The sequence below is a fragment of the Zonotrichia leucophrys genome, chromosome 2, assembly GCF_028769735.1.
Source record: "Zonotrichia leucophrys gambelii isolate GWCS_2022_RI chromosome 2, RI_Zleu_2.0, whole genome shotgun sequence".
NCBI classification, from domain to species: domain Eukaryota; kingdom Metazoa; phylum Chordata; class Aves; order Passeriformes; family Passerellidae; genus Zonotrichia; species Zonotrichia leucophrys.
Genome location: NC_088171.1, coordinates 48288003 through 48303361, shown reverse-complemented (window position 1 = coordinate 48303361; position 15359 = coordinate 48288003). Strand labels below are relative to the sequence as shown.

Genomic DNA, 15359 nt, shown 5'->3' with positions numbered 1-15359 from the left:
TCCTAGAGGATAAATCTGAATTACTGGGGAGGCACGTTTCCATGAAAGAAAACCAGGTAGAGCATAGATGGATTAGCCTCTCTCTGCTGCAGTGACTCCCCTTGGAACATTTGTCCTCCCTCCTCACAGGGTTCCACCTTTTTCCTGAGTATTTTAGAACCTCCTGCCCAAAAACCTCTCCTGATGGCATCAGCCTAAATGTAAGGCTTTGAGATCAGCAGAACCAACACATAAGCAAGCAACCCCCAGGGCACAGCTCACAAGGAGTAAGGAGGGGTCAACCAGGGGCAACTGATAAAAGCCCAGGCAGATGTGGAGGACAGAGACCAGATCAGCCAATATCACGTATGTTGGTGAAATGTGTTCCCTGGGAGCACCTTTCCTACCAGAGGATTGGGAGACTCTCCAAATTGCCTTCCAGAGACTCCAGCTGCAGTGCCTGCAGATCCTTTTGAAAATCAGCCAAGACTTTATCAGCTTGTCCCATGGAGTGTGGGATTTCATGTGGAATAACTGCACTTGAGGAGGGAGCATTTGGATAACCAAGGTGTTGTCTGCATGTGCCCAGAGTGGGGAGGGTGTAATATCATGAGCAGAAACATCCTCTCTGAGAGCGAGGATGAGTTTATGAGAGAAAACATTTTGAAGTTCGTCTCTGTAGGTTTTTCCCAAGTAGTCAGGCTGTTATTATTGTTATTTATATTCATATAGCATCTAGTAGCCTGAGGTACTGCATTAAGTACTGCTCAGACTCAGTGTTGGCTCCGTTAATCCTCATGTGAAGCAGATTTGCCTTTGGGCTGGTTCAACAGACACAAAGGTGTCTATCTGACTTAATCAACATGAAAAATTTTCTTTTAATTGCTGGGAGACTGCTCTTTGAGTGGGGCTACCGGCATGATTGTGTTTGTGATTAGGAATTCTGTTTATTTTGCAGAGCTGAACCAAAAACAGCAGTTTGTTTTTTTTTTTCTCACCCCCCCTGTGGTAGTTTGACAAACATGACAGAGAAACTTACATCTTCAGTGGGAACTGTCTTTTTGTATAACAGAGAAAATGAAAATGTCAATGGTATTTTTGTCCTCAGCCCAACTTTTTGGATTTTGAGTTCTTTGTCCATAATCCCCTTTTTCTGCAGCCCCTGGCTGCAGGTGCAGGAGCACTGGGTTACACAGTACAGGCAAAATGAGAAACACTTCTCTCTGCTGCAGTAGGTGACACTGCCAACTCCAACCTAAGCAATTCTATGATTCTGTAGAATCCTTCAGCTCATGAAGCAAAAGAATGAGAGGTAAAACAACAAAAGCTGTGCACCTTGGAAAATATGAAGAAAATAACCTTGGAAAATATCTTCTCCCTGCCTCTCTGCTTGGACTCCTTTTTGTCTTTCTGACATCTAGACAGCATGATTGATAGATGAACATCTGACCTTGGTAGGAGTAGAAAGGAAAGCACAGAAAGATTGTGTGGTTTTGTGGTTAAGTTATCATTTAGGTAATTTAATTTTTCTGAGCTTCCATCCTCATGAATAAAATAGACATAGAGGTGAGGGCAAGGGTAGTCCCTGTTGTCTGCAGGTTGTTCATGTGTGTTAATAATATGGCCTTTATGTAATGACTTTTAGATGTGTTATGATGTGTTTTCAGAATGTGCAGTGCCATTTCAGTGCTAAGGGCTGGAGTCAGTACAGCAAGGCTATTTCCACCCTAGCCTGGCAAAGGAGCCAGGGTCTGGTTTCCGTGCCGGAGGCCAGTGCAGGGCATGATTTGCACTAAAACAGCTGAAGTCTCTTGCACTCTTTAACATCCACCTCCACTACTGTAGGAGTGCTGGATGTCCTGTCTCTGGAAGCGTTTGAGATCTGGTTGAATACGGCTCTGAGCAACATCATCTAGGGGGAGATGGCCCTGCTTGCTGCAGGTCTTGGACTATAAAAGTCCCTTCCAACCCAAACTATTTTATAATAAAGCTGTAGTAAGGTTAAACCTGGACCAGAGAGCCCTGACCTGTTCTTTGAGACCAAGACCTGAATACACTATACACTTCATCTTGGACCTTCCCTTTACTTTTAGTTTGGATCTTTATTATTCAACTTTTTTTTCTCAGCTGTTGTATTTTTAATTAGCTGTTAATTCCTGGGACTAGATAGCCTCTGGCTATTTGAGGAATTGGGGAGGGGGCAGGAACGATGGAATATCTTGCTTCAGGGTTTTTCTTGGTTGTATCTGTCTCTATTTAGTCTTCAATTCTTTTATGCTGACTGGCGGTAATGGTTCTTAGCATGCTTTATAAATTATTCTGCAGAGGATCTTGAGTGAGCCTTTTATTTAATAAGTATGGGGAAGTGGCTTTCATCCCTGCAAAAGTGGTGACAAATTCGCTGTAATTTCTTCTGGATTACTGTATTTGGTACAGAAGACTCAAAAATATTGGTCTTACAGCAAGTTCCAATTGCCCTACCTTCTCTTTTACTTGCTATAGAAGCATCAGAGTTATTTATGTTGAAAAACAGCGCTTTGATTTAATAGCACATTGGCAGAGGTGCTTGGAAGTAATTGAGAAGCTCACTTTGAAGAGTTGTGCCAGTCTGAAAACCCGAACATTCATGTTCTTGAGCTTTAAAAAAGGTGAGTCAGCAGCCCCATCAGATTGCTGCAGCTCAGTTCCATTTCTAGGCCCTGATAGAGCAAGTGTCAGAGATGAGATTGCTTGCCCAGGAGAGGAAACAGGATTCTTTTACAGGGATTTCAAAGAGAAAACTTTACTCAGGCTGCTGGAACCTGGCACCCTGGCTCCTTGTCTCCTCTTGGCCTGGCATAGCTGCCTCTCTTGCACAGGCTCTGAGTCTAGGCAGGGCTATCACAGGTCTGACTACAGTGGGCAGACTTGGCATCGCCAAAGCTGTGTTCCTCAAAAAATGGTGAAGCCACTGCAGAGAAAGCACAATGCTGACCTGCAGCAATTTAAAATTGACTTGAAATGAATGCTCATCATGTGGATTTTGAATGACTGTTCCATGGGGATCTATTTAATTGAATCTATTTAACCCCCAAAGCAGCAGGGGGAAAAGTGCTGCACATCTCAAGAAACACTTTGCTAGCTCTGTTCACACCCAGATTAGTGATGAGAAATAACCAGATTCATAGGTCATAGGAAGTGGTTTCTTTCCAACCGCAGAGGCAGAGCAGAATGAACTGTGAAGTCATTTTGGTTTTAACAAATGTGTAGCTGGGCTCAGCAGCCCTGTGCGTGCTGAGCATCACTGGGCTTCACCAGCAAGTCTGTGAAGAAATGATGCCATGGATGCTCTGTCATGGCCAGCACATACATCTGTGGCGCGACTTCTCTTCTATCGACAGTCACAAACATTTGGTTTCCGGTTTTTGTACCTCTCTGTGCTGCTTGTGTGGAGAGGTATAAAAGTCCTGTTAAGTACAGACCTATACCTTTTTTCTTGTGAGATAAAATGAGAGAGCTGGTGATCAAGCAGGCAGTTGTTACAATGGCTATCCCTTTGACTCCTCAATTTTCAACCTTGAAAGAATGGAGTCATTTTTCCAGGAGCACCATACAGTGCTGTAAAAGCCAGGCTGTTCTGTGTTCTCCTCTGGAATCAGCATCCTCTCTCTAATAACTTACAGGGTTTGAATGAAGGCAGGAATCCACTTATATTTTTTCCCCTTGAACACTGCCACGGAGCATCTCAAGAAATGAAATGCCCAAAGATGCCAGAAACACTTCTGTGGTGCAGGGCGCTTCACAACATTTCACCAATAATGGTATTCCCTCTTTTTGGTTCTTTGTTTTCTTGAAGGATGTGTGCTCGTGGTGTCTGTCATCGAACAGCTTGCACAGTGGCACAACAGTACAGTGAAGGCAGCTGTGGAGAGGCTGTGTGACTACATACCTGGTAAGTACCAAATAATGCGCCATATGTCACGCTGGTGCTGATGTATTTCCCTGTTAATTAAAGACTCGCATGGGAAGTCTGAAAAAACTTTATCCGCCTCTTGTGCAGTACCTCAAATGTGTGCAGCTGGGAGATAGCAAGTTGCTATTTATGGGGAAGTCAGGACATGGCTTCACTTAGATTCAGAGCTGGGGTTTTGTCCCAAAAGTTCGAGTGAACAGGGCTATATTAAACCACACACACACACGTGAGCACCAACACATGCAGGCCAGTTCCCTTCCTTTTTTCCCCCTTAGTCTCTTTGTTAGCAGCTTAATAATAGATTCAATGTGTGCCCCACCACTCCTCCTGCTTGTTGATACGGGTCTTTGTAGCAACAGTGAAGATGAAAATGTTTTCAGTGGGTATGGGAACTGCTATTGTAAAATTTTAAAAATGAGATGAGGCTGACAGGTGTAAGATGTGAGCATTTGATGTGCACAGAAAAGCTACTGCCATGTAATTTGTGATACAAATTTCAAAAGCGATATCTATTCCATGTGAATATATGTAAGACTTCCCTTTTTCTGCCCCTTATTTTATCTACCCAAAGGAGGTTGGAGCTCCACAGGCACACCCCTAAATAGAGAACAGTTTGAATGCCAGAATAGCTCTGGGCCTCATACACCAATCCTATAACTATTTAAGTAGCTAGATTTCACATTCATGATATCTTTTTAATGTTATTAATGTAAAAAGATGGCTTAGGATTCTTCATTAAAATGTCATTTTTATATGATTTCATGAATTGTGTCTCTGAGAAACCATCTCGCTCTGTAGACCCCAGTTTCACAGAGGATATGTGTAGAATATTAATTCCCTCCTTTCCAAGGAAGGATTTCCCAAGGCAGAATGGGGCAGGGAGCTAATTGCTAGGATTCATTCATCGATAGAATGACGCTTATCTGATTTCTATTCCATAAGTCATATCCTCAGTGTTGTAAATTACAGGCACATAACCATGAAGTTGCAATTAGAAGCACTGATCCTGCTATTAAAACACAATTTTCTTCTTTAAATTATGACATGCTAGCTCTGTGCTCATGATTCACTCAGTGGACCTTGTTCTTCTGACATGTCAAGATATTTCTTTTCAGCTGCCATTCTTTACACACATAAAATCCTATTATCCCTTTAGTTGAATCTGTATAATCCGGTTACCTTCTGAGATGCATGGATATACCCAGTAGAAAAAAAACCTGACCCTGAACTTGAAAGAAGTGAAAAATCCTATGGATTGTGTGGGAGCTACAGTGTAACCCGATTTATCCTCTCCTGGGAGGTGAGCACTGCAGCCCAGCAGGAATCAACAGTTTCCTCTTGCTGCTTGAAACAGCAGAAAAGCTTTGGATGCTGGTGAGGAGCAAACCTACTAAAGCAGGTCATGCATTTCACACAGAGACAATTTCATTATTATGCACATGCCTACAATCCATAACAAGAATAACAGCAACAAATTAATGGCAGCAAGGCTTTTCCTAAGGCGTAGAAACGTTAGAAAGTGGGTTTTTTGAGGGCCTCCTATAATTCTGATTACAATTGAGTCAGGTTTGGATCAAGCCTTCTGTAAAGTTATGTGATGTTGGAGAACAAAAAATGCTTAGAGAAAAAGAGAGAAAATTTCAGTACCTGTCAGTCCCACTCAATCTCACGGGCTGTGTAGAAAACAGAAGCACAGCCTCATTTGTATGGAAATGCTTGCAATGTGTGTGATTCAAGCAACATGGCAAATAGACCCGTGACAATAGGAACAGTAAAGTCATGAGTGAAGAAGGCTCTTGAGCAGATAGAAAGGCCAGGTCTGGGGGAAGGGGCAGTATTTACAGTGTAAGAGGTGTTGTTAGCAAATATGTATGTTTACCTGGATACTGTCTGCTTGATGACACAGAGGTGTCTGATACCTGAAATGTGCTTTGAGACCCTCTGCCTCCAGCTTTGCCTCTGAGTCATGCTCTGCTACTGTGTTGACCACGGCTGTGCAAACACCTTAGAGCTCAAGTGCAAATGGCAATGTGATAATAGCATCCTTTTTGCAAATATTTGTTCTCTGGGACTCAGCCAGCATTTGTGTTTCCAGGACTATGAAGCTATATAGAAAAACCTTCTGGACTGTTCTTAGGGGATCTTAGGGGATCTCTTTTATCTGAAGCAAGTATACTCTACATTTTTCTCTGAATTTTCCAGCATTTAGTTTTGTTTAAGCTCTTTTTTTGCCCCTGAACACCCACAGTTATTCATAATTTTTCTCTTTCTCTCCCCCTCTTTTCTGACTTACACTGCTTCTTCCTAACAGAGATTTCTCTCTGCAATATTCTCGCCTTGTGTGTGTTAGCAGAGCTGGAGATTTGTGAACACATGAATGCAGCCTGGCTCCAATGGCAAGTCCTGTAAATGCTATCTGTGGCTTTGGTCTTGGTTTTTTATTGAAAGCCAAAGCCTGAATGGCATCTGAATCTTCCAAGGAGACTTCATGTGCTCAACAATAATTTAACATTATTGCTATTCCTTTTACCTTCATCATTTTTATACCATGGGGTAATTACAGGTTAAGTTTCCTATATGCATTAAGGAAATCAGTGTGACCGGCAAAGCCTATATCAGCTCCCCAGAGCTGATAGGCAGCCAAACTCTGCTCTCTTCTCAGACACCAGGAGAGGTTACAGCAGCCAGCTGGCTCCTCCGGAGCCAAAAATGTTGTGGAAACCAGCTGGTTTGGCAAATTCATAAGGAGACCACCTGTGATGCACTGGGGAGGTATTGGGGAAGCCAGCCACGTTTGCCTGCAGGCTACCTTAGGGAGCCAGGTACCCCACTGGCAAGCCTCATCAGAGAGTGTTCTAATCAGCAGTGATGCCAAACACAGGGTTATTGATGTCTGCAACATCTTTCATTTTAGGTGAACAAGAATAAAATCTAATTCTAGTCAGGAGACCAATTTTTACTTGCAGATTGCTTCTAAAGAGCCAATAGTGAGGAGTTATGCGGCAAAGGAGGCAAAGAAATGAAGCTAATAACTTGATTGAAATAAAACACCTGTCATGGAATAAGAGAAATCAGCTACTGTATTTACAGGAGCTGCCTGCAACACCCTGAGTAGGAGGGTGTTGGGAAAATTAATCTCTTAATTCTCTGCTATGATTTCCTGGTGCCAGTCCTCCTTTCTCAGGTGCAGGTTGGCAGCTGGGGTGGCTGCAGTCCTGGCAGGAGAGGACTGCAGGACTCTTGTCCCTGCCACAAGGATTTGTACCCTCCACACAGCAGAACTTCCCACCCTGTATGCAGCAGCCCCCCAGCCTGGCACTGGTTAAATTGAATATTCAGCCCAAAGTCAGAGGGAAGTGACTGCTTTGGGTGTTTCTGTGGCTTTTCTCAGTGAAAGATGAGAATACTCTGTGCTTTCTTCGCCAGGTACAGATAGTTATCTGTCTGGGTAATGGAGGTGCAAGAGAAAACTCTGAGGAGTTTGAGGAGCTGCAAGTTTGTTGTCACGGCACTTGTGTGAACCTGTCTCTTATGACATTTCACAGCACCACCCCAGCTGGAGCAAGCCTGGCACCTCCTTTGCAGGATATGTGCATGGTTAACCAGCTCTAGTCTGTTCAGGCCAAGAAACAGGCAGTTTTCCTTCGTGGGGCTGTCAGATCATTGCCCTGCTTGTATTCAAACCCTCACTCTCCCTCAGTGTCTTTGCCCAGATCCATGGATCACCTGTTATTTACAACAGTACCTTAAAGGAATCTCTGATGAGTTGTCTTATCAATGACATGCTTCACACATATTAAGGAAAGCACCTGAGCCAGCCTCCCAAAAAGGCACATGGCTGTAGACTGTGAAAGAAAGCCAAATGAGAAGTGTCAGGTATTTCTTTGAATGCAATTACTCCTGCACAACTCCTGCTCGACACAAAACATATTCTCTTAACTCCACAAGCCCCCAGAAGCTCCAAGGCAGTTCTAGGAGTAGCATCAAGCCCAATATCACTTTCTGCACTTTGATTTATGTGTTTGTTTTCCTTCTTCTTCCAAACCTACTGAGATGTTTGCTTAGAAGATGCTGTGGCATGCACAATTTCTTTTGACTTTTCCATTATGCCATGCTCAGAAAAATTACCAAAAGCTAGTTATCCTTTTTAGTCTTTATCATGCAACTTACCTAAAGCTAGAAGGATTTTAGGTAAGATTAGAAATGCAGATTTTCCCATTCTCTGTTGCTACACTGAGGTCAGAGATTCACATGCCTTCCCCTAAGGTAAACCAGCATTCACCTCAATGAACCAACTGTTTCTGTATTTTGACTGCTACAAAACCAGTTTTACCATGTTCAATTACTTTAAAAAAAAAAACTTTAAATTGTGTTTTCTAGAAAAACTGCAAGGTTTCTGTTATGTGCTTGCTGAACTTTATGGACCACACATAGCTGAACTGTAAGTATTGCTGTGTCCTCTTAGATTTTTGCTTAGTTTGTTCTTGACATGTACAGATGTGCTGTCAGGTTGAAGTGGAGGGATTTCACCCCTAAATTCACATTATTTTTAAAGCAGAGATGCTTCACAGTGATTCTGGTTTGGCATTTGGCACAGCTATTCCTGAGTGAATAAACACAGGCTGCCACTGGTAACCATTTTGATATTCCATTTAAATCTCAGATCAGGCCCACCTGACATAATTATCTTTTGAAATTCAGCTCATTTGGCTGAGGGAGGAATTTGAATAACCCATGTGTGTGAGACAGGTTCTATAAAATCACACAGTTGTTGCCTGGCTCTTGCTTTCCATTCTATCTTTAATCAGGCTTTCTAATTGTCAGCCCCTACATGCTCTCAGCCCCGACCTTGATATGCACTCTTGGGGAAGCCTACTATTTAATCTAAGTGATTAAAAAAATAAAATGTAGGTCATTTTATTCCTCTTTGAAAGTTCTTAGTTTAATTAACAGAGCTTTTACTAGACTTTCTTCTTCCCTAGGGCTTTTATTTTTGTTTTTAAAACTAACCAAGGGACTGCAAAGTGCTTACAGGACTAAGAAATGCTGTAATCAAACATTTTAATTTAATTCCTAATTAGCCCAGAGGTGTGTCCCAAAAAGGAAGAAACAGTCCTAGCACTCGTGCTTGGTGATTAAAGGTTAAGGATCTTTGGAGGATTTCTGGTTATGTTGTTGAGTTAATGATTGAACTTTCATATGTGCCAAATTGCATATGCATTAACTTTAACCTTTAAATATTTGTCAGGCTTATGATTGATTAAAAAACTAGAATAGTTATAATGCATTTGATTCAGGTGCTGCATGTAGAGCACAGTCCTTTTCCATCATCCTGGATTCCAGTTTTAAATGCTGAGTAGGATGTCGTGGCAGAAAATCATTAGAACCCAGCACTGTACTGAGCAGCGGTTATGGGCCACGGTGAAGTGAGCTGAGATTATTGTGTGGTGTGTTGGGAAGATTTAGCTTCCCGTGGAAATAGCTTCCACTTTCAAGAGCCCAGAAAAACATAATAGTCTTTGTTTATGCACCATTTCATTTAGCATAGACAAGGAAATGAATGCTGATGTGGTTTGCCATTCCTTGAGGCTGTGTAAACAGGATCCAGGACAACCACTTTGTCATCTCTACTCTCCTCCAAAGGTGAGTTGTTTCCAACTTTTCTTAAAACTACTGATTGTGGGATGTGTTTTAAGCTGGAATTGAGCAGTTTGAAGGCTTCCACTGCACATGCATTGTCTAGGAAATAAACATTTAGAGCATGGACATTTCTAAAAAACATCTGTTTGAACAAAAGTGCATAACACACATTAGCTGGGTGGACCATCATCCACTGGGTTGCGGGTGTGTGGCAGTCACAGGGCCAAATTCTCCTGTACCAGTCTGGATCAGGGAGGAAGAGTAGGGACTTTATTGTTAAGCAATACAATAACCCAAAGCATATACTCAGCTGAGGTTCATCTGTGCCACCACATTACCACAGCACAACAAGTGATCCCCACATTGCCTGATCTGCCAGGACAGCCTGGGTGGGCACAAGTTACCTGCTGTAAATGCAGGGCAGTTTGACTTGGATTAGTCTGCAGTGCAGGAGGTTTAGGCTAATGCGCATTATCTTTTCCCCACAGGCTGAAATCATATTTAATTACCACCACTTCTTTGATGTACAGTTACTTGCTACAACATTTGCACATCCTTGATTGCATGTCCCAGACCTTTGCTATACTTGCACATGTACATGTCTGCATAGGTGTCTAAACATGTGCTGTTTGTTTTGGGATTTTTTTGGTTGTGAGTAATTTTTTCCATCCCAGCCATCACACTCCTCCAGTCACACTCAAACCTGTGAGTGATGGGGGTTGTTTGGTGGTGCTGAAAAGCAAGCCATTCATTTCAGCACCTATTTTTGGAAATCTTTTTCCCTTTCATCTGGTTGAGTTTCTAACTGCATGAGGTGTTTCACACAGGGTCTAGTCCAGCAGTCCCTGAAATCAAGCAATCTTTTTATGGGCTTCAATGATCTGCGGTTCACCTCCAAGATGGATTTAGTTCTGCCAATATTAAGGTCTGGGGAAACGCTTACCTTCCAAGAATGAGAGTAATATTTGGTTTATAGCAGGTGTGAGTCTATGCTCCACAATATGTCAACATAGAGATCTATGGGTGTGCTACACACAGAGGTGAAAGAAGATGAGTGCAAACAGCAGAGATGGCCCACACTGACTCAACCCAACCAGAATATTGCCCAAACTTCATCAAACAGGTGCCATCAGAAATCCCCCATCCTGAGCTGAGGGTCAGAAGTGCAAGGTGCCTCTTGAGGTGAAAGAGAATGCAGGCAATGAACTGCACTGAAAGAGAGGGATGGGCTCACCATGGCTGCACAGTGAGTTAGGCTATGGAGCCTGGCGAGATATGGCTGTATAAATCAAAGGGGCTCCTGAGAAGAAATCAAAACACCTGTGTTAAAATGCTAGGCTGATCAGACAGAAGGGAAAGGATGCCACTCATGGGGTTGATGTCACATCTTTGTGAGCTCTTACCCATCTCTCAGAACAGGGTAGGACCATGGTGTTGTCTCCTTCCACTTCCAGCAACCACTTCAGTGAGTGCACTGTCCATGAGGAAAACAGCTGAATGTGGTGGAGCTTTGGTTTATTTTTTTTAAACAAAATTGGGACTCTTTTTTGCATGGGCTGGAGACTGTCCCTCTGAGTAAGCAGCTCAAGCAAACCCTCTTCCCTTCCAAGTGGTAGTTAAATCCCTTTCTGCCAAGGTATTTGTTTCTCAACAGGAATAAGGGGACTCTACCACAAAACCAATTATTTTACACTGACTGTGCCCTTCCTTTTGCCTCTCCTTGTGCCCTGAGAGAGCATGAGGAGATGGGAGGAGAAGAGCAAGAGCATGCTTGGAATTCATGCTCAAGTGGTTGATAAATTGCCCACAGTAACTCTGTGACTAGTCAGACTGAGTAAAGATGAATTATGGGTGAAAAAAATTAATATAGAATCAGAGACACAGGTGCATAAAATGCAGTTTGCCTCACATTTGCTTCTTTAGTTTGTAATTTGATTGATCACTTCAGTTTTATGAGTCTGCAAATGTTGGCGCAGTCCCCTGCCGAGTGTTTGAACAAGACTTTAATACTAATGACTGTTCTGTTCAACTCTATTGATTTTCAGGTACTTCACTTATTCATTTAGACTTTTGGATGCCCATTTTCCCAGAATTAGTATCATATTTGTACTGGCAAAGGGAATGAAAGAAGTAGCATTGCCTGTCCTTGGATGGCAGGCTTTAATGCTCAGGCTTTAATTACCTCTAAATAAAAATTTGGAAAGTGGAAAATATCAACATGCTTTTTCCATCATTAGTTTATTTTCTTCTGTTTCTGCAGTGTTGCTTAAGTGAGGCTTTGTGTTTTGAGGAAGGAAGAGCCCCTGCTTCAGAGGCCTTTCAAACTGTCTACATAAGGGAGACACTGCAATCTGTGTAAATGATACGTGCATCATTCTACATACTTCCCTGGTCTCTGACAAATTAGCCCAAATTATTATATTTTTTGCCAAGCTGCCTGGAGCTATTAGCACTCTGTGATTATTCTGGAAGACTTTGCTCTAATTATGAATAAAAAATATTACTCTGTTCACATGGAGCTCAGTGTTCTCAGCAGGGAACTGGAGGAGAAGGGCATCCAGCCTGGGCAAGGGCAGCCCCCTGTTGCTGGGGCTTGGGCAAGGTGGGCTGCTCTCCTGGGAAGCAGTTTCAGGAGCAGACCTCTGATGCTGGTGGGGAAGATTGGAAGGGGCCCTTACAGCTCCTGGATCCCCAGCATGACCGTGCAACCAGGTGCCCTTTGTAATGAGTCCTGTGAGCCCCTTCTTGCCACCAAAAGTTCTCCCCTGCCCTTTTGTATGAGGGTGGCAACACTGGGATCTCCTTCAAGTAAAGAGACAAACTAATGGGGCACATCAGAAGTGAAGGTGGCTAAAAGTGGCTGAAAAATGGACAGTGTCTGAAGCTGCTGTAAAATGCTTTGCAGTTTTTTGTAATGCACTTTGTAGTTTAATCCACATCAACAACAGATATCCTAAGATGGGCTGCAGCACCACTGCAAAAGACTAACAGTAGTACAAGCATCCAAGATAGCTGGTTTAGGATGACTGGATGATGTTTTAGCCAAAATTGTTTATCACCTCATGTGCTGGAGGACTTTCTGCAGTAGTTTGTGTAATACAGGGATGTTCCTCTAGTGAATGAAAAAGCCTGAAATAGGGTGAAGAATTTTATGTAGTGCCTACCAAGATTCCTTTCTGGCCCTGGGAACAAGCAGGTTTGCAGGAGATTATTCTCAGCTTGTCTCTAGATTGTTTTAAGCCAGCTGGCCTGCTTGGTTAAATGACAATTCTTTAATTGATTTGTTGGGGCCAGAATAATGGCTCGACTTCAGCACTGTGGTCGTGCTCTAGCAATCACTAAAACAGTCTGTGTTGAAAGTTTGTACTCCATCTTTCTGCCTTTCAGGGTGCCTCTTCTGTTTCCCATCACTTTTATGCTCCACATTTTCAGAGACCTTTTGGCTGCATATTTTGTCTTAAACTCCATCAATAGGATTTTGGTGGAAGTCCTTTTTCATTGGCAAAAATATACATATTTATGCTCTTATAATTTTATCTTGCCAGAATAAGCATCACTGCCACAAGCACTCAGGTTGGTTTGTGTACCTTATCTATCAGGTCTTTCACTGACTTTCTACAAAGCCACATCCCTCATGGGTATTACTGTGGTCAGCATGCTGTTTGGCAAAGTAGGAGCCAACTAATTCTGGGTGGAAAAAAGAAACCCTTTGGGGTTTAGTAAAATGAAAATACTTCTGCTGCTATCTCTCATTCATCTTTCTCAGTAAAAATGTGAGCTTCCTCCTTGGAGGTGAGACAGAACCAAGCTCCAGGGTGGGAGTGCGTCTGCATTCCTGATTAAGAGCAGGCTGCCAGTCCAAAGTAAACCTCGTGACTGGGACCTGTTTCCTTCTTTTGAGACCACAAGCAGTAAAACAAACAGCATCTGGGAGGTAGGCTAGGTCCTGTGGAGCCAGATGCCTTCCTTTTAGCCTTTGTTCTTGGACACTTGTAAAATCCACTGAAATGTGAGTTTCTCCTGCAGCCAGAACTGAGCCTTGAAGAAACTACCTATAGATAGGTAATAGCAGAAGGCACAGTTTGAGTGCTAGTTCCTGCTCTTTCACTTGTTTCTCTTCATTTCCTCTGCTCCTCCTCACTGGGAGAAAATAAAATAAACCCTACCCCAACTGAAAAACAACCCCAAAAAGCCAAATCATACAATCCCAACATTCCACCAAGTAAATCCAAAGGAAGTAGAGTGGCATGGGGTTTGCAAGGTGGTGCATGCAGCTGTGCCATGCCAATGTAGAAGCTCAGGACCCTAGAAAACAAGCGGGCACAGAGATATTTGGGGTGGGAAGGTGGCAGACAAAATTGTGAGGACAAGGAAGCGTTGCTCATGAACAAATCTAGCTGTGCTATTTGACAAGCTTTGCAGAATTTTGCTATCTTGCTAGTCTTGGTTAAAGGATGATGAAAATTAGTTAGAAGGGAAACTTGGAGTGTTTTGTAAATATCTGGTCTCCTGGGAGAAAGCTGGCTAACAAGGATGATAAATGAGAGAGAATTAGAGCTGGTTCGTGCATTTGTTTACGATGAGAAATACATCTGTTTGCCAAAAAAGAAATCATTACTGGGAACGCGTGGTCTCTGTGGAGAACACTGGAAGAAGGCAGTGAATTAAATCCCAGTGACACCCTGCCCTTGGTCCCATCCATGGCTGGATATCTTGTGCACACAGGGTGGCAGGGCTGCTGCAGTTGGGGTGGATGGTGCTGGCTGCTCCCCAGGACTCATCCATCAGCTGCTGAAGCCAAGGAAACCCCGTCCTTGGTGGTGCTCTCACACCATGGGAAAGAGAGGAGGCTCCTTGCTGGCCAAGGTGCAGCAGGGGAGGTTGTACAGGTGGTATGGCCTTCAGTGGCAGACTTTGCATGCTGGTGTCAGCCAGGGATTACAGGTGAGCTGTAAAACCAGGAGCATTTTCTTCCCAGTGGGTGTTTCAGCTGCCAGTCTTCCACAGTCCAACCTGGAGTCTTGGCTGAAGGAACTTGTGAAGTGAGAGAACGTGTCAACTTTAGTGCTTCAGGGAGAGCATTTTCTACACACAAGGTCATTCCAACCTTTTCCTCCCTTGTTTTCTGCTTTCTGAGTGCAATATTGCTGTAGCTTTCTGTAGCACGCATTTCTCATGTGCTGCTGCTGTGAGCAAGAAAGGTCTCTCCTACCCTGCCCAGCAGAAAAGGATTGATAAGTCCTACATCTCTGGGAATTTTCCTACTATTATACTCAATTTCAAGCCATTTTTCACATCTGCCTCTCAAGTAATTTTATTGCAGAAATGACAGCAGCTGGTATTGTACAACATAACTATGGCAAATGTAAGATGCATGATTGGTTTTGGGGACAGCATTTGCCCAGGGGAAGAAAACTAGAAAACAATATCTTGGCTCATTGCTAACTTCTCTCATCTATTGGTGACATACCCTGATTTTTAGAAGACTATAGACACCATGAATTAAACATATATTAACTACATATATTAATGTGACACATATATTAAAACCCAGCAGCTTAGAAGTCTATGTTCCTTGCTGCTTATGCTTATTCGTCCGTATCCCTTTGTGTTGTTCACCATAAATTTTTGACCCTTGAATATCACGGTTAATTAATTTGCTTTGATCACTGCCTAAATCAATTATAATGACATGCTAAATTTTATCCCCAGCACAAAAATGCTGGCAATGATTACTTTAAATACAAATTAAGTCTGCTTTAATATTCTAATCTGGCATGGTGCTGTT

At 42.8% G+C, this 15359-nt stretch overlaps 1 protein-coding gene across 3 annotated transcripts in view; it reads left to right on the top strand.

Annotated features, from left to right (window-relative positions):
* Positions 1-15359, top strand: part of AOAH (acyloxyacyl hydrolase) — an 81741-nt gene that overhangs the window by 18721 nt on the left and 47661 nt on the right. For all 3 annotated transcript variants that reach the window (XM_064704896.1, XM_064704897.1, XM_064704895.1), the window contains exons 3-5: positions 3815-3910; positions 8312-8372; positions 9475-9574. In XM_064704896.1, coding sequence (XP_064560966.1) covers positions 3815-3910; positions 8312-8372; positions 9475-9574 — 257 coding nt within the window. The remainder of the gene's footprint in view (positions 1-3814; positions 3911-8311; positions 8373-9474; positions 9575-15359) is intronic.